The sequence below is a fragment of the Monodelphis domestica genome, chromosome 2, assembly GCF_027887165.1.
Source record: "Monodelphis domestica isolate mMonDom1 chromosome 2, mMonDom1.pri, whole genome shotgun sequence".
Lineage (NCBI taxonomy): Eukaryota > Metazoa > Chordata > Mammalia > Didelphimorphia > Didelphidae > Monodelphis > Monodelphis domestica.
In genome coordinates this window covers 209,282,288-209,303,536 of record NC_077228.1, presented here as the reverse complement: position 1 = coordinate 209,303,536, position 21,249 = coordinate 209,282,288, and the positions used below count along the sequence as shown (strand labels likewise).

The 21,249-nt window shown below is 36.1% G+C and overlaps 1 protein-coding gene across 14 annotated transcripts in view; it reads right to left on the bottom strand.

The window, feature by feature from the left end:
• Positions 1 to 21,249, bottom strand: part of TANC2 (tetratricopeptide repeat, ankyrin repeat and coiled-coil containing 2) — a 686,196-nt gene that overhangs the window by 144,466 nt on the left and 520,481 nt on the right. For all 14 annotated transcript variants that reach the window (XM_007482545.3, XM_007482543.3, XM_007482542.3 and 11 more), the window contains one exon: positions 11,435 to 11,560. In XM_007482545.3, coding sequence (XP_007482607.1) covers positions 11,435 to 11,560 — 126 coding nt within the window. The remainder of the gene's footprint in view (positions 1 to 11,434; positions 11,561 to 21,249) is intronic.

Here is a 21,249-nt window from a genome sequence, read left to right as displayed (position 1 = left end):
TCAGTACTCCCCTCACAATTCCCTAAACTGAAATGTGTTAAAGCAATTAGTTAACCAAAAAATATATTTGTACAGAACAAAATGAAGTAAACGCCTTTAAGGAAAGTGAACTATAGTGAGAATTAAAATTTTAATTGGTAATATATAACTCCTTCAAAGCATTATAGTTTGATGAGCATTTAAGAAAGGATATTATTACTCACATAACAAATGGTTAAGCACTCTAGCTCAAGAAGTTAGGGACAGTGTGTTATTCTTCTAGGTCACCTTCCACAGACTCCATAAAACTGACCATATGTACGAACTGCCTTTTCTTCCCCTTTGGCAGCATCCCTAAAGGTTCCCATTTTCTTCATAATACTTACCTAAATTAGATGATTGAATATAGGTATGTATAGGTAGGGTAGGAAATTTGATTAAGTTGGTCAGACAAAGTGTTAAACTGTATAGTGGATATCAGCCTTCTATATCAGTTTATCACCTAATTAATGCATATGGATATTTACAGTTGGAAAAAATATAGACCCATAATAAGTATTTAAAATTTAATTTGGGGCAGCTAGGTAGCATAGTAAATAGAGTGATAGGTCTGGAATTGGGAGGACCTGGGTTCATATCTGGTCTCAGATAATTCCTAGCTATATAACCCTGGGCAAGTCACTTAACCCCAACTGTCTAGCACTTACAGCTCTTCTGCCTTAGAATCAAAATTTAGATTGATTCTAAGGCAGAAGATAATGTTTTTTTTAATTCAATTTGAAAACATTTTAACATTGCTTTTAATAAACATCTGTCAATGTATAATTAGGCTTTGGTGTTGGAAAAGGACAATCCTACCATAGGTAGGATGGAAGCTACTGCTACCAAGCCTCCCATTATTATTTTATCAGTACAAAGCAATCACCAGTACTATTCATTCAAGTACCAAGCTGCAAGCTAGCACCTTCCTGAAATTGGATACTGATGTGATCTACTTCTCACTGCTGTTATCCAGAAGGATATAATTTATAAAAATAACCATAAGAACACAGCTGGTTTGGGAAGTCATGAAGAAGAATAAACCTCTGTTAAATCAGATGTAAGGACTGTTAATGCTTTTCTGGGGAAGAATCCAAATAATGTCTAAACCCTTTAGACTTCAATTTTGGAGGACAATGTACTATTTTAATGTTTTGAGTACTAGTATTCATCATTAGAATTATTAAGTGAAATGTGTATCCTTTTGAACTAAGTTTTCATCAATACCTTATAAATTAATTTCCAAACTGCTTCTTACTGATTCTACTTCTTTTCTTGCTTTATGTTGAAAACTGAAGGTGAAGGCTTCTTGAAGGCAAGAACTTTATATTTAAATTTGGTGATAATTTCTCTGCAGGGCCTAGTATTTGATAAATGCTTGTAGATAGATTGGCTTTCACTTGAAGATAATAAATAAACATCTAGAAATATATCCATGCTCTATTATTAATTAGAAATATTGCATGATACTGAATAGTATTGAATCCAGAGCACAACAAGCTTCTAAGATGACAAATATCATTCAATGCCAGTTTCTCACTACCTTCTGAAAACTAGAGAATGAGGATTTGATCCAAAGTTTACTCTACATCAAAGCTTTCATTAGACTAATGTTTCATAGTCTATCGTTTCAAGGTGTAGTTGCCATTCAGTAGTTTTTCAGTCATGTCTGACTCTTCATGATCTCATTTGGGATTTTCATGGCAAGGATACACTGCATAGGTTGCCACTTTCTTCTTCAGCTCATTTTACAAATAAGGAACTGAGGCAAATAGAATCAAGGGACTTATATAGGATAACATCTAAGGAGTGTACAATGCTGGATTTTAACTCAGGAAGATAAGTCTTTCCTGACTCTAAGTCAGGCACTCTATCCACTAAACCAACTGGCTGCCTTTTTGCTTTAAGTAATACATTGTAAGTGCTTAACTCAGAAAATAAACCCAACTTCCTGAATTAAAAAAATTTTTTTCCAATCACTTTATTACTTTAAAAAGTTTAAAATTTGTATTATCTTCATCATAAGTAAAGAAAAATATAAAAATGCAATTTGTAAGTTCAAATGAAAGGGCACCATGTGACACTTTCAAGCCAGTAAAATAATGTGATTCTGTTTCTACAATAATACTAAATATTTAGGATAAAATTACAAATTATGAAGGCTTCCCAAGTAGACTAGTATGGAAATTCTGTTTACCAATTATGTTTTTACTGCTTGTTGGTGCATTTTGAACTCTATTACAAGACATTAAGATTCCTTTGTGAACAGTAATCAAAATGATACTATATTACTTTTTGAGAGTAGGTTATTTTATTTCATTCTAAAGCTCACTTAACAAATTAAAATATACAAATTATGTAAGGTTAATTGTATAAAGAATCTCTCTCATGCATCAATACCTAAATGGTGTTCTCTTCATCTAGATCATTAGATAGGATACTCCTGAAGAAAAAAAGGCTTTTGGAAGGAAGTATGCAACACAATTCCAGCAGTAAGTTCTAATATGAATAAGTAGAGCCTCTTTGAGCCTGTAAATGGAATCAGCAAAGTTTGGAATTTACTATTCAGGTAGAAAGCTTCTTGAAAGCCTAGATATCTGGGGAGAAGCTTAAATGATTTTTGAACTGCAATATGTTTTATGTTACATACCAAACAAGTATGATATTTATTGTGCAGCACTTGACATAGAATTATAGGATGATTTCTTAGTGTGGCTAGAATGGTAACTAATAGCAGAAAAGAAAAAAGAAACTGTTCAATACCATTTTATTTCTATCTTTTCTGCCAAGAAGAATGACCTTTGGACTGTGAAGGACAGACAAAATATCCAAAAGTGATTAAATAGGGTAAGTAGGAAGACAGAATTTAGTTTACCATGATGACTTTACCCAGATGAACTGCATCCCTGAATTCTGAAAGATGTGATATGATGGATATGATTGCTAAGCTGCTGTCAGTAATTATTTGAAAAATTAGGAAGAGGTGTCAATGGAAAAGGGTAAATGTCCTGATTTTTTAAAAAAGGGAAGAGATTAGAGTCTATAAACCATAGGCCACTAAGCTTGATTTCAATTTCTGGCAAAGCATATTATTGAAAATGAAGACACTCTTTCCCTCACTCCTTTCCTCCCCTTTTTTTGTCTCCCTCTCCTTCTCTTCCTCCCTTCTTCCTCTATCCCCATAAAAAGAAGCAGTGATCATAAAAAGTCAGCCTTGCTTTAGCAAGAAAAACAAGCCAGACAATCTTATATCTTTTTTTTTTTTTGACAGGGTTGGTAAACTATAGGATAAGTAGAATGCTATAGAATTTACTTGAACAGAACATCTAATGGAGTGTCTCATGCTATTTTTGTGCAAATGATTGAAAATATGCTGTAGATGATAGCACAATTAAGTAGATTTGGATTTGGTTGAATGCATAGATTCAAAGAGTTTTATGACAACTTGGAAAAAAAAGTCAGTGGAGTACCAAAGAATCTGTACTTTGACCTGTGTTACTTAACATTCTATCAATGATTTGCACAAAAGGATAGGGTAGCATCCTTAATAAATAGTCAGGTGATGTAAAACTGGCAGGAATTAATTTAATAAGTGGGTGATCAAATCAGGATCTAAAGATCCTGACAGGATAGGACAAGGGGTGAATCTAAGATGAAATTTAACAGAGATCAAAGTTAAGCTTTGCTCCTAGGCTCAAAAAAAATCTGCTTCCTAAGTACAAAATAATTAGATAGCACAATTAGAGATTAGTTTGTCTAAAGAAGATCTGAAAAAACAAAACAAAACAAAACAAAACCGAGTCAGACTCAGTGGATAGAAAGCTAGTCCTGAAGATGGGAGGTCTGGGGTCAAATCTTGCATCAGATATTTTCTAGCAGTGTGATCTTAGGCAAGTCACTTATCCCCAACTGTCTACCTTTTACTGCTCTTTTGACTTGGAACCAATACTTATTATTGTGAATCTTAAAACTGCTCAAACTCTACTTCAGAAGATTTGATTAAGCTATTCCCCATTTTTAACAATGGAGGTACTTGGTCAGGAATGTATTGAGAACTTTTAAAATTACTCTACCCTACTCAGACAGTGCCTTAGGGGAGGATAAAGTTGCAAACTCCTGATTGAACAATGAAAAGTCCCTAAATCATACTTATAGTAAAGTGAGAACCTTAAGGTAGGTCTATTTTTAGATCTAATACAAAAAGGTGCTCTGTACCTATAAAGGTTAAATTAGTACCTAAAAGGTCAAGCAACTTACAAAAGGCAAGCTTAACAAAAGAGGTGTGAAGTACTCAGAGCATTTAACCTAACCAGAGAAGGTGAGAACAAAAGAAGATGAGAACTAAGAATGGGCAGTCCTGGGAAAAAGTGTCTACTGTGATTGGTAGATGTGAAAATTTAGGGGAGGTGACATAAGAGAAAATTTCTTTAAAAGGAAGGGACTTATTGAATTGGAGGAGTCAGAGTGAGTTTTTGTTTTGGAAGTTAGTTGGAGTTGGAGTTCTGAGGTTTGGAGTTTTCTTGAAAACGATCTTGTTGTGAGTGATAAAGAATGACTTGCTCTCCCTTAGGCCCTTTCTAGTATTCTCTCTCTCTCTCTCTCTCTCTCTCTCTCTCTCTCTCTCTCTCCCTTTCCCTTAATTCCTTCATTTGTATTAATTAAAATCTCCATAAAACCCAGCTGACTTGGGTATTTTCATATTTGGGAATTTTCCCATGGTGACCACTTAATTTTAGATTTTAAATCAAGACACTAAAAATTATCTTTACAGTTTGGCCAAAACCTTTACAGTTTTGGCAATTCACAGTCTTGGCAAACTACATTTTCACAGTTACATTATCAGTTCTAAGACAGTAGACAACAGGAAGAAGAACTGGTAATTTTAGTGGACTGAAGAGTCAACATGTATCAATAGAGTGATATGGCAGCCATAATCAAATGAAAGCTTGGGCTACACAAGGCATAGCTTCCAGGACAAATATGAATATTTTCTTTAGTTCTGAGAGCCATAGCTTAGAAAGGAAACTGCTGAGTTTGAGAGTGTCCAGAGGAATAGAATTGGGATGCTGAAGGGTCTTGAGTCCCTGGTATATGAGGAATGTTTGAAAGAAATGTGGATGTTTAGTCTGAAAAGAAGACTTGGGAAGACATGATCACTATCTTCAAGTATTTAAAGGGCTCTCATGTGGAAGAAGAATTTAGACTTGCATGTTTTTTTTGTTTTTGGTCTCCAAATAACTTTAGATCCAGGAGTGATGGGTAGAAGTTGCAAAAAGGGATTTCCTAGATTTGATGTCAGGAAATTTTTCTTAACAATTAAAGTAAATGAATGAATAAAAAAGCATTTATTAATCACTTACTAAGAGCAAAGCACTGTACTAAGATCTGGGAATACAATTAGAAAAGAATTTTAAAAGGGCCAATGGGGTGTCAGCATTGCCTCCCATGTAGGAGGAGCCGAGGAACAGAGTAGACTATCTTCCTATCCAGCTTCACTGCTTATTTACAAAAAACCTTTTAATATGTTCCCTAAAACATCCTGCCTATAGATCCAAAGCCTCAAGTTGTCTTAGAGGGAGGATGGCTAGAATACCTGAAGGCACTGCTCACCAAGTTCTAGGAGACAGCAAAACAAGAAGCCAAGGAGCAAATGCTATTGAATCTAGTAAAGTCTGCCCGTGATCCCAACAACTACCAGTATCCCCCAGGAATTGAAGATGTTGAACTTATTCCTTGATGTACTATTGAGTGACAACAGTGATACATTAGTGGAATTTGTCATCAGTGGCTTTTGCAACCTGTGCCTGGATAAAGTTAACAAAGAGTATATTCTACAGATGGGAGGCATCAAACCAATCAACAATTGCCTCTACAGCCCCAATGAGGAGATAGTCATGTCAGTAGTCACAATACTCATGTTCCTGAGCACATCCCAGTCCATGTAGGAACACATATCCATGCCAGTGGTGGAATGCTTATTATTTTGCTCTTCCTCTCTGCAACTAAGAGACTTAACAATCTGGCTACCATCTTCCTAGAAGACTAGTGCTCCCCTGACAAGGTGGAGGAGGCCCAGAATTTGATTGCACACACTGCTGTGGGCATCCCATTTCCCAAAGACTGATTAATACTGTGCCAAGGGAGGTGGTGTCCATCCTTGGGAATCCTTTGTTGTCACGAAGGCCCCAAACAGTCAGTGGAAAGGTCTATTAGGACAACATAAGTGAGAGAAGCAGAGTCTGGGAGAAAGACTGATTTGGGCTGGGCTAGAGAGAAAAAATATGATACGACAACGCAGGAGAAACGTGTCCCATCAAAAAAAGAAATTTTGGGAGTAGGAAGAGGAGAGACCCTGATAAAAGATGAATTTCAAGACCAACAAAGTATGGTACTACCATCCCCACCATTGTCTAACAGATAGATTGGCTAACAGATAGTGGCCAAGGGTTTTGCCCTTTTTAGACTGAGGGATTTGGCTGGTAATACATAAATTCCTTTAAAATCCATAACATATAATTACAAAGCACTGAAATGAAATCCATGCACCAACTATTAAAAACAGTTTTGTCCCTCTAGTAAAATAGGAATGATGTTGTAAAAATTAAACAGCACCACACTAGGACTTAAATTCTGGTTCCAGGTCAGCCTGATAACTAGCCACATGATCTTGGTTAAACAAAGCATTTAAACCTCTATGAGCCTTAATTTTTCCATCTACAAAACAGGGATTACTGTCACTATGAGGATCAGATGCAACTGTATCCAAGAATCAATTGAGATTGTATCCAAGAGCAACAGTGAAGAGGCGGGATTAGTTATTATATTAGCAGCTGATGCCACTCTATCCTCCAACCACTGCCCTTAGGAACTGCAGCTGTAGCTTTATGAAAAATCATACTTGTTAAAGGGCCTTTGTGGGGCTGGTACAGATACAATATGAAGTAAGTTCCATGTAGTCTCTGGGCCCCTTAGGAATGGATAAATCTCAAGCTCATGTGGACACCAAGGACAGGATAGGATAGAAGGCTATTAAGCATGTTTGAATGTATTAAGACCATTATCTATAATGGATTGTCACATATTTGAATAACTGTTACCTTTGCTAGCTTGTGGTAAGAGTTGAAGCCACAGGTGGCTGGATATTTCTGCCTCTCATAAAAACTTCTACAGGGAAAAAGAGTAAAGAACAGAAGCAACAGGAAATGGTGAGATACATGCAAAAACATGCAAAATCTCCAAAAACAAAAGAAGACAGGAATTGTCACAAGCTCTAGAAAAGCTCAAAAAGGAATTCAAAAGTCAAATAAGACAGGTTGAAGAAATATGGGGAAAAGAAATGAAAATAATGGAAAAAGAATATAATAGTTTAAAAAGCAAAATTGGTTAAATGAAAAAAGAGGCACAAAAAGTCAATGAAGAAATAAATTGCATAAAAATCCCAATTGACCTACTGGAAAAAGAGGCAAAAAATCAAATGAAGAAAAGATGGCCATGAAAAGTAGAATGGACCAAATGGAAAAGAAGGATAAAAAGTAATGGAAGAAACTTAGAACAGCCTTGCTTGCTTTAGCTAGGCTATCTCACCTGCCCTGCAGGAAGCAGCCAGTTGGTGGTGGGGATGGTTAGCCCTTTCTCCATCAGAAGTGTTTCTTCATAAGATGGCTAGACAAGGATAGTCTAAGAGGACAGTCAATGGTCCAGGGGCAAGGGAGGTGTAGACATTTTCAGGACTCTTAAGCTTACCTGCTCATAGCCAGCACTCAGTTAGCAAATGGCAAATGGTGGTGAGAAAGGTGGGCTATTTCCTCACAGTATTTGCTCTCCACAATGATGCTTTCAGAGTCTTAACAATTAGAGTGATCAAAAAGAGGAATAGGCTATACTGTGAAGTAGTGGACTTCCTCTCACTAGAAATCTTTAATGGATTAATAATTTTTTCTCCCTAATCCTTACCTTAGAATCTGCCTTAGAATCGATTGGTCTTGAGGTAGAAAAGAATAAAAGGCCAGGTAACTGGAGTTAAGCGATTTGCCCAGAGTGACACAGCTAGGAAGTCAGATTTAAACTCAAGGCATCCCATCTCCAAGCCCTGCTCTACCCCCTGAGCCACTTAGCTGCCCCTGGATTAATATTTAGTAGACATGTGATAATAGGGGTTTTTTTTTTGTGCCCAGGTTAGGCTAGATAGATAATGAGACCCCCTTCAAATTAAAATTCTGAGATTCTATGAGTCTATTAACATCAGTAATATTCATACAACTTCTACAAGATCTTACTAAAGTTCTACATAATTTTGCTAGACATATGTCATCCTGAACCTACAGAAGAATTATTGTGTATCACTGAGTTGAAAATTCAGTGTATTTATTAAAAGTGCTTTCTATTAATTGTACCACCATGGTGCAAATATGAACAAAAAATAGATAATCAAATAATATTAGCAGATATTTAGGAAGGAGATAGAGGGTACTGGACAATATGACATGAATTAATTTACTTATTAATTAAACATATATTTATCATATGCTTATTATGTGTATAACATCTTGGCATCTACCTCCAGTTCAAGCTAAATATTTATAATAATGATTCCCAGCCCTAATTTTTTTTCTGAATAGAAAAATTGTATTTAATTAATTGATTTAGAATATTTTTCTATGGTTATATGATTCATGTTCTTCCCCTCCTCTCTTCCCCCCCCCCCCCATAGCCAACGAGTAATTCCACTGGGTTTTACATTGATCAAGACCTATTTCCATATTATTAATATTTGCATTAGGGTGATCACTTAGAGTCTACATCCCCACATGTCCCCATAGGCCCATGTGATAGAGCAGTTGTTTTTCTTCTGTGTTTCTACTTCCACAGTTCTTTCTCTGGATGTGACTAGCATTCTTTCTCCTAAGTCCCTCAGAAATGTTTTGGATTATTGCATTGCTGCTAGTAGAGAAGTAGTAGAAGTAGATTATGCCACAGTGTATCAGTCTCTGTTTATATGGTTCTCCTGGTTCTACTCCTTTCACTGTGCATCAATTCCTGGAGGTCATTCCAGTTCCATGGAATTCCTCTAGTTCATTATTCCTTTGAGCACAGTAGTATTCCATCACCAACAGATACTGCAATTTGTTCAACCATTCTCCAATCAAAGGGCATCCCCTCATTTTCCAATTTTTTGCCAATATAAAGAGCGTCCGTGACTATAAATATTTTTGTACAAGTCTTTTTCCTAATTATCTCTTTGGGATATAAACCCAGCAGTGCTATGGCTGGATCAAAGGGCAGTCTTTTAGTGCCCTTAATTCCAAATTGCTCTCCAGAATGGTTGGATCAATTTACAACTTCACCAGCAATGCATTAATGTCCCAATTTTGCCACATCCTCTCCAACATTTATTATTTTCCTTTGCTTTTATTTTAGCTAATCTGCTAGTGTGAGGTGCCAGCCCTAATTTTTTAACATCTTAAAAGTTATTATACAACTTTCATAATATTAATTCTAGTTTCTAAAAAGTTTATCTTTCTGGTTATGGAAAGAAATGAGTTTTAAAAATTACATGTGTGATAGAGTATTATGACTTCACAAAAGCTAGTAATCACTAATCTAAGAGGGCAGTGGTTATGTCCAATTAATTTAATGGCTAAAGTTGCTGTAGGCAGCATTTCTGACTTCTTTACCAATATCTGTTAAAAGTGTAAACATGGACATATCACTGAAGAACATTCTAATGACTTTTAGGTAGATGATGTTCATTTCTGATTCTTCTCTCATAGGCATGGGTCTTTTAGTTATACTAACATGCATTCATAATTTACCAAGCTCACTTAATCTAAACACCTTTGTTGAGATGAGAATAAAAAGCAACAAGTCATATATAGTGAGAGCCAGATGATGAAAACAGTCATAGATTCATAGTATTTGAAGGTAGAAGAGATGTTGGAGATTATCTAGTCAGATTGTTTCATTTTATAGATAAAAAAATTAAGTTCTTGAAAAGTATTGAATTGGACATCTTATTGGCATCTCATCTCAAATTTATCATAATCAAAAGAGTTCATTATCTCTTTCTCTATCTCTAATCTATCCTCTACAGTTCTTGTTGTTCAGTAGTGTCCTGCTCTTTATGATCCCACCTGGGATTTTCTTGGTAGAGATAATGCAGTGGTTTCCCATTCTCAGGTCCTGCTCATTTTACAGATGAGGTAACTAAGGCAAACAAGGGTTAAGACTTGCCCAGGTCACACAGCTAGTAAATGTCTGAGGCTAGGTTTGAATTCAGGATTGTAAGGGGAAAATTTTGGGTTGACAATGAATATAAATTTAGTTAGGATTTAAATTCTTAAATCCCAATGAAGCACTCAAGTCAGAATGGAATTTTATGGTGATTTATTTACAACAGGAGGAAGAAATTAAGGATGAGAGAGAGAGAGGAAAAAGATTTAATTTAAACTGTTCCAGCTCAGGCTGAGTCAGGCGGGAGTTCAAGGCCTTGGCCAAGGGGGCCTCCTCAGAGAGCAAAGGGAAAGGGGAGTCATTCTTATCAATCACCATGTGACCTTCTCAAGGAAGCCCTCTGAGGGAGCTCCTCCAGGCTCAAGTTCCAGGGTCAACTCCCGCCCAGGCCTCCCCCACAGGAAGTGACGAGAACTCCAAAGGGAGTTTTCTATATCACTTCCTGCATCTCACATGTGCCAATGGTGGCTCAAGCTTGGCTTAGGACAGCCCATGGGACAGTCAGTTGTTTCTGATTTGTCACTTGCTAGCACATGCCAGTGTAGTGTGGGTGTATACATTCCTTGGTGCTAGACTAAGCAAAATGGAGAAAATCTAAAAATCACAGGATTTAGTCTTTCTGAATCCAGGTCCAGCACTCCAACCACTGTGACACCTAGCTATTCTTATAAGATCATAGGATTATACATTTATAGTTAGAAGTGTCCATAACGGTCATTGCACCCTAAATCTCTTGTTTTATAGATCAGGAAACTAATTTATATGTGTGTGTGTATGTGTATATATATATATATTTCCCAATCTATATCCTTTACATACATAATTGATTTAACTGAGGTTGTACAAATAGTAAGTGGCAAGGCTAAGATTTGACTTTAGATCCTCTAACAACAAAGCTAAGAATCTTTCTTCTGTACCAGAGATAGTTCTTTCATCTTCTTTTACAGAACTTGGAGAACTCAGTGCTCCTGTCACTTGGAAATTATGCAGTTTTATGCATCAACTCTTAGTGTGATAGTTTTGTTGTTATCTTTGTTTTATAACAGAGGTGAAAGGAACAGACTCCAGGTTAAGCTAAATCATCTTGTCTCCTAGCATACTATATTAAGCATGGGCATATGACACAAAAGAACTGTTTTCCTGCTGCCCATTTACTTTTTCCCTGGGCTATTCTGGTCTTTCTTACCTCGCAAGTCCTGCTGTGTCCGAGCACCACCCATGCTCTGCCTTGGCATTCGGAGAGAAGTTCTCAAGGGAGTATGTCTTTGTTCATCCAGGTAAGCAAGGTCCTCCAAGTGAGCAGAGCTGGTAGCTGCCAAGGTAAAATAATTCAATCAAGATCTAAAAAGGCTGGAAAAATATCTTATAACATTAGTCTCTAGTATACAATTTATAAACATTAAAAAAGTGATATACAAATGTGAGTTATTAAGATAATCATCTGCAATGGAGAAGCCTTTATCAACTTGAATAGGGGAAGAAAAACCACCTAATTATTTTTAGCATTTTTTCTTTAAAAATAGGACTAGATATTGTGATTGCATGTACACCTGGAAAAGAATAAAAGCAACATAGATAATGATTGCTTGGTACAGTTGCCAGATGCATAACAAATAATGTCCTAGGACTTATGGGGAATGACCCATAAACACAGGTTACAAAATAATATCTGATGTCCTGTGGAACTAGTGGAGGGAATAACTCCTATTTTCTCTATCCATGTAACTGAGTTTAGAGCAGCAGGGCTTAGGGGAGCTATGCAGGTGGGATTTATCACTTGCCTTAGATGTGGAGAGCCAACAGGAATGCTCTATAATGAGTCAAAATGTTAAGAATTCAGGTGCTAGGGGATACTCAATATAATGATGATCTCAAGGGGGGAAAAGGAAAAAAAAAACAGCTAACAACTCAGTTTTAAAGACGAATATTTCTAATGGCCTTTCCATGTAATAGATCAATAGTTTCCATTTCACTGATGTAAAGTTTACTCTAGAGCGGAGTGTTTAGCACTAGGATAACATTGCAAGCTAGAGTTCAGTTGAAGTACTTAACTGCTTCTTAAGTAACAGCCATACTGCTTCATCTTACCAGTTTAGTTAGGCAGCTCAGAGGGACTTGGAGGTACAGTGGATAGAGAGCTGGGCCTGGAGTCAGGAAGAACTGACCTAAAATCTGGCCTAGACATTTACTAATTGTGTGACTCTGGGCAAGCCACTTAACCTCTGTCTCACTCAGTTTTGCCACCTATAAAATGAGTATAATAATAGTACGAAACTCCCAGGGTTGTTGTTCTTAGCACAGTGCCTTTCATATCTTAAGTGCTATATAAATGTTAGTCATTATTATTACTTAGAATACATAAAACTGTTAACTTATCATTATAGAGTGCTTTAAAGTTAATGGAATATTCTTCTTAGAACAAGCCCATGAAGTAGGTAATGCAAATACTGTCACTTCTATTTTATAGATGAGGAAACTGAGGCAGATGGAAGTTAAGTGACTTGCAGAGAGTTACACTGTCAGTCAGTGTCAGAGAGTAGAAATCTGAACTTGGGTCTAGAGCTCCTGCAGAAATAGCTATACAAATTGATGGTGAAAGGAGCAGGACCAGGAGAACATTGTACACAGAGAGTGATACACTGTGGTACAATCGAATGTAATGGACTTCTTTCCTAGTAGCAATGCAATGATCCAGGACAATCCTGAGAGACTTATGAGAAAGAATGCTATCCACATTCAGAGGAAAAACAATGCGAGTAGAAACACAAATGAAAAAACAACTGCTCGATCATATGGGTTGATTGAGATATGATTGGGGATGTAGACTCTAAACGATCACCCTGGTTCAATGATCAATAATAGGGAAATAAGTCTTGATAAATGATACATGTAAAACCCAGTGGAATTGTGCATCGGCTATGGGGGGGAAGGGGAGGAAAAGAACATGAATCATATAACCATGGAAAAATATTCTAAATGAATTAATTAAATAAAATTTTTCAATAAAAAAGAAATAGCTATACAGATGCCTACTAAATTTCTCCTCATAAAGGTTTTATAACATGGGTATATAGAATTGAATTTCTAATATGAAAGAAAATGTCAAAAAAATCTTCCTAAATAACTCGAGAACTCATTAAATGACATATTGTAATTTATAGCTCAGAAAAATTAATTTACAAATAGAAAAGCAAACTAAAATAGGTACACATCAAAAGGATAAACAAGGAAATAAAAATCTGCACTAAAGCCTCTTTGTTACACTAGTGCTCCTATCCTACAAGAAGACTTTATTCCTTATTGGAATCATTTAAATCTAAGTAATCACACATTTCAATTGGAGGTTCTATGACTTCATGGACATAGAGGGGGACTACATAGTGTTTCCTGTCCATCTCTCCTCTAATTCAAATGCCTAGCTTCATAAAATATGCAGATAAATGCACAGATTACATGTTAGCATAGAGGAGCAAAAAGAAAAAAAATGTAAGAGGCTTCCTGCTTGCTCCTCAGCTGGAAATGAAAGTTTGTTCTGGGATAAAAGAGTAGATTTCATGAAGTTTTCAGTGAAGGCAATAGAAGAGAGGGCTCTTTATGTTCCCAAAGGAAACAGGAAATCAATTTCTGTTAACAGACTATAAATTAAAAGGGAGTCACATTCCTTCCAAATGAGAGACTTTCATCGTTAACAATATTAGTCCATCTTTTCATTAGTGATTGAGAATTACAGTTTCTAGCTTGTCAACATAACTATTTTCTTTTTTCTTTTTATCCCTTATTATGAATGAGACAAGCATAAAAAGTGAATATTTCCTATATAGTTGAAAAGTAAAAGAGGACTGAGCACAAAATTAGGAATCTCCACTTGCAGCTCGTTTCTTTAAGAAGATTTAAAATTAAATGTAAGTTTCAATACTACACTTCAGGTTTATAGTCTTTTAAAATTTCTTTCTGCTCTCATCTGTTTATTTTTTAAATAATCCACTGATGTGCTTTTCTTCCTTTTGCTTAGTATCATTATTACTACCTCTTCATTTGACCTCTGCCCCCAAAAGAAAAAAGAAAGATTTCCCTTCTACAGGTAAAGCATATTAAAAAAAAAAATCACTTGACTGTCTGAAAACATGGGACTCATTCTGTAAATCATTCCCCAGTGTGGCAAAAAAGTGGGAAGTATGAATTATTTTCAGTCAAAGTGTCATAAACTGGCATTAGGTTGATCATAGCTCTTAAATCCTTCATGATAGTTTTCCTTTACAGTGTTTGTTGTAGTCATTGTACAAATTGTTTAAATTGTTTTTGATCACTCTACATCAGTTCATACAAATTCTCCCAGATTTCCCTCAATCTGTCCCTTCTGTCATCTCTTACAACATAATATTCTCTTTCATTTGTATACCAAAATTTATTCAGCCATGCCCCAGTTAACTGGCAACCACTTTGCTTCTATTTTTTTTTTTTTGCAATAACAAATGTGCCTATATGAATATTTTTGTATGTAGAAGTCCATTCCCCTTTTCTTTTGACCTTTTTGATGTATAAGTCTAGTAGGGTGAAAGAGGTATGTATGTCTGTGTGGTGATTTTTGGGGTATAGTTCCAAAATGCTTTCTGGAACGATTCAGTCACTTCACAGGCATAACAACAGTACAACAATGTGCCTATATTCCACAGCCTATCCAACAATTCTCATTTTTCTTTTCTAGCATCCTAACTAATTTGATGGCTATGACATGAGACCTGGATGTTGTTTTAATTTAGATTTTTCTTATTAGTAATTTAGAGCATTTTTACATATGGTGGTTTATTTCCTATCTAATCTTGACTATACTGACTTTTATATGTGCAAAAGATTTTCAATTTTTATGTAACAGAAAAATTTCTGCTTTATCTCTTGTAATCCTTTTTATATTTTGTTTGATCAAGAAGACTTCCTTACTTCTCTACTAAGATTCTGACATAACCTTTTATATCTTTGTCAGGTATCCATTTTGCTCTATCCATTTCTGTTAAATAGGTATGAATTATTTTTCTGTATCTAACCTTTATAGTCTGCTTTCTAGTTTTCCCAGCAGTTTTGTTGAATAATTACTCCTACTGAGTCAATATGTGTACAGTGTTTCAAAAATCTTAAAAGTGCTATGTAAATGCTAGCTCTTATTATTAGTTGTAAGTCCTTGGGTTTACTGAACTCTATACCACTATATCTGATTACTTTCAAATCTTATATTCTTGGTCACTTGAACAGATCAACTTTTGTTATTATATATATTTTTATCTGTATAAAAGCAACCCTTTGGGAGTCTGACAGGACACTGGATTTTTAGTTATTCAAATCACATTTCAATTTTTATTATGCTGGCCCTGTCCAATAATAATAATAATATCATTCCTCCAGTTATTTAGTTTGTCTTTATGTTAAATGAGTTTGATAAATTATATTCAGTCAGACAATCAAGTATTTCTTCTATGCTTAATGTAAGGAGAGCACTGTGCTAACTGTTGGGCAATAAAAAAGACAAAAAGGTTCTCTCAGGGCTTAGTGTTAGTGCCTAGCACACAGTAGATGCTTAATAAACACTGATTTTAACAAGAGTTTACCACTTAAGATCCTCATGGTATCCTAAGGGAATTAAAAAGGACAGAATTGGAGCCAAGTATAATTTTGTTCTATTTTGTTGGTGTTAAGAGAGAAAAGAAAAGGGAAAGGAGAAAGGAGTCAAATGAGGAAGGAGAGTACTGGGTAAAAAAGTGCTTAAAATAATAATATTTTTAAAGGGATAACAAATTTCAAAGGTCCTGTTCTATGAAAAGCCATTCATAGTGTCAGGTATTTTTTTTTTAATGCTGCCTTAAAAGAGTTTAAAATTTTTTTATAAATGGGGGAAGCTGAGTAGCTCAGTGAATTGAGAGCCAAGCCTAGAGACTGGAGGTCCTGGGTTCAAATCTGGCCTCAGACACTTCCCAGCTGTGTGACCCTAAGCAAATCACTTGACCCCCATTGCTTAGCCCTTAGCACTCTTCTGCCTTGGAATCGACTTAATTAGTAAAAACTATTCAAGACATAAAAACCTTTTATTAAGAAATTTTTGGTAAGCAGAAGAAGCACATTTAGAGCTAGCACTGGGACAAATATCCCAGGTATTGTGTAACTCTAGAAATATCTTAAAAATCCTTTTGCTTAGCTAACAGAGGTATTGATTAAAATGGTCCATGATATCACAAATGCAGAAATTCTTCAATTTGAGGTAGGTTTAAGGATTTGGAACTTTATTGTTGTAGAGTAGTCTAGAGTGATGCGTGTTTGGGTTAATGGCTTGTCAACATTCATGTGATTTCCTTCCTTCCAGTCTATAGACCTTCTGCTAAAGCAGGTCTAAGCACAGTAATCTAACACAGCACACCTGATAAGAGTCCAGCTAATTGGTGAAAGCTTCTAGGTAGGATTTTATATGCTCCTATTCCTTTCATCTTTCTTTTCTTTTCAGACTTCTCCCTCCTCCCCAATCTCTGAGCATACTCAAACCTTTGTGTGTATGCCAGCCTTGGGGGCAAAGACATTGTACAAATCTTGTTATTGTAATCTTGACTAGCGCCTTTAGGATGAGGGGACATTTATTTTGACAAAAATTTAAGTTAATACTACTTTGACTAATTTTACTCTTACATTTTGAATGTGTCACTTTATAAAATAGCTTGGAATTCTTAAAAAAAAACGATTATTTCCTCTATCATTCTTACTCGGTTTCTCCTTGCCTACTGGCCACTTCCTTACTGCCTACAGAGTCACACACAGAAAACCTCATCTTTAACCCAATCTAACTTGATCCATCCAGTCTAGATAATTATAACCCTACATCTCTCCAGACATTTGTGGCTAAACTTCTTGAGAAATCCTTCTATAATAACTACCTCCACTTTGTTTCTTCATTCTTTTAACATTTTTAAAAATTTTAATTCCCCTTTTTCTCTTCTCCTCCCCTGTCTTTCAGAAGGCAAGCAATTTAAAATATTTCATACATGTTCAGTCGCACAAAACATTTCCATGTTGCAAATGAAAATGCAGACCGAAAAACCAAGAATAATAAAGTTTAAAAAGCATGATTAAATCTGTATTCAGTCTCCATCATTTCTTTTTTTTGGAGGTGAATAGCATTTTTTCATTATAAGTCCTTCAGAATTGTTTTCAACCATTGTATTGCTAAGAATAGCTAAGTTATTCATAGTTGATAATTGTACAATATTTTTGTTACTGAATACACTGTTCTCCTGGTTCTGCTCACTTTACTTTGCATCAGTTCATGTAAGTCTTTCAGGTTTTTCTGAAATCATTCTGCTCATCATTTCAATCATATCAACACAATTTATTCAATCATTTCTCAAATGACGGACATCTCTTTGATTTCTAATTCTTTGCCACCACAAAAAGAGCTATTGTAAATAATTTTGTGCACATAGGTCTCTCACACTCCTAATTCTCTACAGTCTAGGTACCAACTTTATAATTCAACTAAATCTTCTTTTTCAAACATATCATCTTTTCACTGACAAATTCAACTGCCATTTCTCAATTCTCATCCTTGTTTATGTCTCTGCAGCTTTTGATGCTAACAATTAACTCTTTTCTTCTACTTGATACTTTTTTCTACTCTAAGTTTTTGGGATACTATTTTGCCCTGGTTTTCCTCCTACCGATCTATATGTTTCCTTTCAGTGTCTTTTGTTGGATTTTTATCCAGTTCACATCTGCTTATCTTTGGTGTTCCACAAGTCTCTGTCTCTGGGTCTTCTTTCACTTGATGATCTCATCAGCTACCATGGATTCAATGATCATTTTTATGCCAATGATTTTCAAATCTAATTATCAATCCTAAATTCTTCACTGATTCTGATCTTGCATCTTCAACTGAATATCAGAGATATTTAACTTAATGTCCTGTAAAAATCTAAAACTCAATATGTCAAAAACACAATTCATTATCTTTCCAAACTTTCCTATTAGGGGTATACCATGATCCTCCCAATTTCGAGGCTCTCTCATCTTCTACCCCATTCCCATCCAATCTTTTGCCAAGGCCTGTCATTTCATCTTTGTGACATCTCTTACATATCATCTTATCACCTTATTCCTGGACCAATGGAACAGTTTGCTGATTGTTCTGCCTGTCATAAATTTCTCCATATTCTAGACCATCCTCTTTCTACTCAGCTATCAAAGTAATTTTTCTAAAATACAGGTCAGAAACATGTAGTAAGAAAACATCTACTGAAGAGGCACGGAATGCTCTTTCTCCCCCCCACCCCCATAAAAAAAACAAACAAAAACCCTACGTTTTGTGTTAGGATAATTTTATGAGATAAAAGTGGTAAGAGCAAACAATAGGGCTTATGTGACTTGCCCAGGGTCACACAGCCAGGATGTCTGAGGCCAAATTTGAACTCATGTCTTCCCAACTCCAGATCTGATGCTTTATTCACAGTACTACTTAGCTGTCTAGCTGTCCTTGCTTTTCATTTTATTACTAAGCATCAACTGAGGTTACATTTTCTGTTCTTTTTTCCTCTCTGAAATATTTTTGTTCTATGTATCAACCTCCATGTAATTAATATGCAGTAGTGTAGCATCATATGCATGATTCATACAGGCAAATTTACCTATACAGAGTACCCTAGAGCAGTGATGGTGAACCTATGGCATGGGTGCCAAAGATAGCACTCTGTGAGCATGTGGCACCCTCTACCCCCTGAGAACTGGTTACTAGAAGTGCAGAGAGACTCAGGCAGAGCTGATCCCCTCCCCCTCTCCATCGTGCTTGATGACATTTTCCCCCAACCCCTGTCCCTCTGCCCAGAATCCAATGGAAGCACAGAGTAGGGAAGGTGGGGAGCTCATATGCAGCAGAGCTGGAGGGAGAGCAGAGAACTAGGGTCACTCTTCTTCCCCTCTCTACACTCACTGAGAACATTCTTCACTTCATCCATCCTCTCCCAGCAGTCCAATGAGAGCTCTTTCTTCCGTGTGTGTGTGTGTGTGTGTGTGTGTGTGTGTGTGTGTGTGTGTGTGTGTGCCTGGCACTTGGGAGGGGGACATGGCATTCGATCTCTAAAAGGTTTGCCATTATTGCCCTAGAGCGATGGCAGCTCAGGCTAATGGCTTATCAATGTTGATATAGTTTCTTCTCTTCTAGTATACTAGACTTTTTGCTAAGCAGAAGTAAGTGCAGATCACTATCCTATTCAATAAATTCCAATAGCTCTCCATAACTTCCAGGATCAAATATCAAATCTTCATTTCAGAATTTGTTATTCACCCTACTCCCACACCTCCTCTAAACTTTAATATTTTTGACAAAGGCACCTTATCAAGCTCTCTGGGTTCCTAGGTTTATAACCTTGGGGGTTATCCTCACCTTTTCACTGTTTATTTCACACACACACACACACACACACACACACACACACACACACACACACACACACACACTACAAGTTGCCAAGTCAAAATCATGCTATCTTTGCATTTCTCACATCCACATCTCTTCAGGCATCTTAAACTCAACATATCCAACTCAGAACTCATCACCACACACACACACACACACACACACACACACATACACACCCTCCCCATTGAAAAAAAATAGACTCGAATACAGGACTACAATCCCCATGAGCCTTTGCTCCACTTCCCCAGGATGCCTTGTAATCTCACCTGGGCCAAGATCGAGAAGGTATTTAAGCTGATTCAAAGGCTTTTGAAAGGGCTTGGCTCTTTTTGGACTTCCTTTTTGGAGCAGACACGGCTCTTTCCATAATGTAGGTGAGGTCTAGGCCTCTGGCCTAGACACGTGTTTTTTCTTATCCTGTATTTTCTTTTAATCCTTAACTTTAATAAACCTCTAAAAAATATAATACTCCTTGCAGAGAGAAACTAATTTCTACCTGCCTCAGTCTCCCCATCTCCCCTAAATTTTAATCTTTACACCATAAACCCTTGTGTCTTCCCAGTTTTCTTATTATTGCTAAAGACATCATTACTTTCTTATTTATATAGGCTTGCAATCTTGGTGTCATTTGTGACTCTTCACACTTATCAATATATTTAATCTGTTGTTAAATCTTGTTTCTTCTTTCACAATATCCCACATATATATATATATATATATATATATATATATATATTTCACCAACATGGCAACTAATTCAAATCAAGTTAGCAAGAATTTATTAAATGTTTACTTATGTGCAAGTACTGTACTACACAATGAAAATACAAAGAGGCAAAAATAGTCTTTGCCTTCAAGGAGCTCAAAATTTAACAGAGGATATAAGATGTCAACAACTATGTACAAATGGGATATGAACAGGAAGTAATCTCAGAAAGAGGTTTCTAGCATTAAAGGTGACCAGAAAAGCTAGTAGAAAGTGGGATTTTAGCTGAGACTTTAAGGAAGTCACAGAAGCAAAATGCTAAAGGTAAGTAGGGAAAGAATTCTCCATATGAGGGGCAGGTAATAGAAAGTTATAGGATTGGAAGCTAGAATATCTTAAGTGATAAAGAGTAATAGATCAGTATCATAGAGCACAAGGGGGATGAATGATGTTAGAACTGGAAAGAAGAGGCAGCTAGTTGGCTTAATGAATGGAGAGCCAGACTTAGGTGGGAAGCCCTCAGTTCATATCTGATCTCAGTCACTCCCATATTAGCTGCCTGACTCTGGGCAAGTCACTTAACCACAACTGACTAACTCTTACCACTCTTCTGCCATGTAATTGATATTTAGTATTAATTCTAAGACAGAGCATAAGGTTTTAAAAAAAGACTAGAAAGGTAGGAAAGGTACAAGTTATGAGGGGCATTAAAAGCCAAATAGGATTTGATGGTAGAAGTCATTGTAGTTTCCTTCACAGTAGAGTGACTGGTCAGCTCTGTATTTTAGGAAGATCTTTTTGACAGCTGAATAAGAATGAATGAAATAGATGAAATAGAATGGGCAAAGAT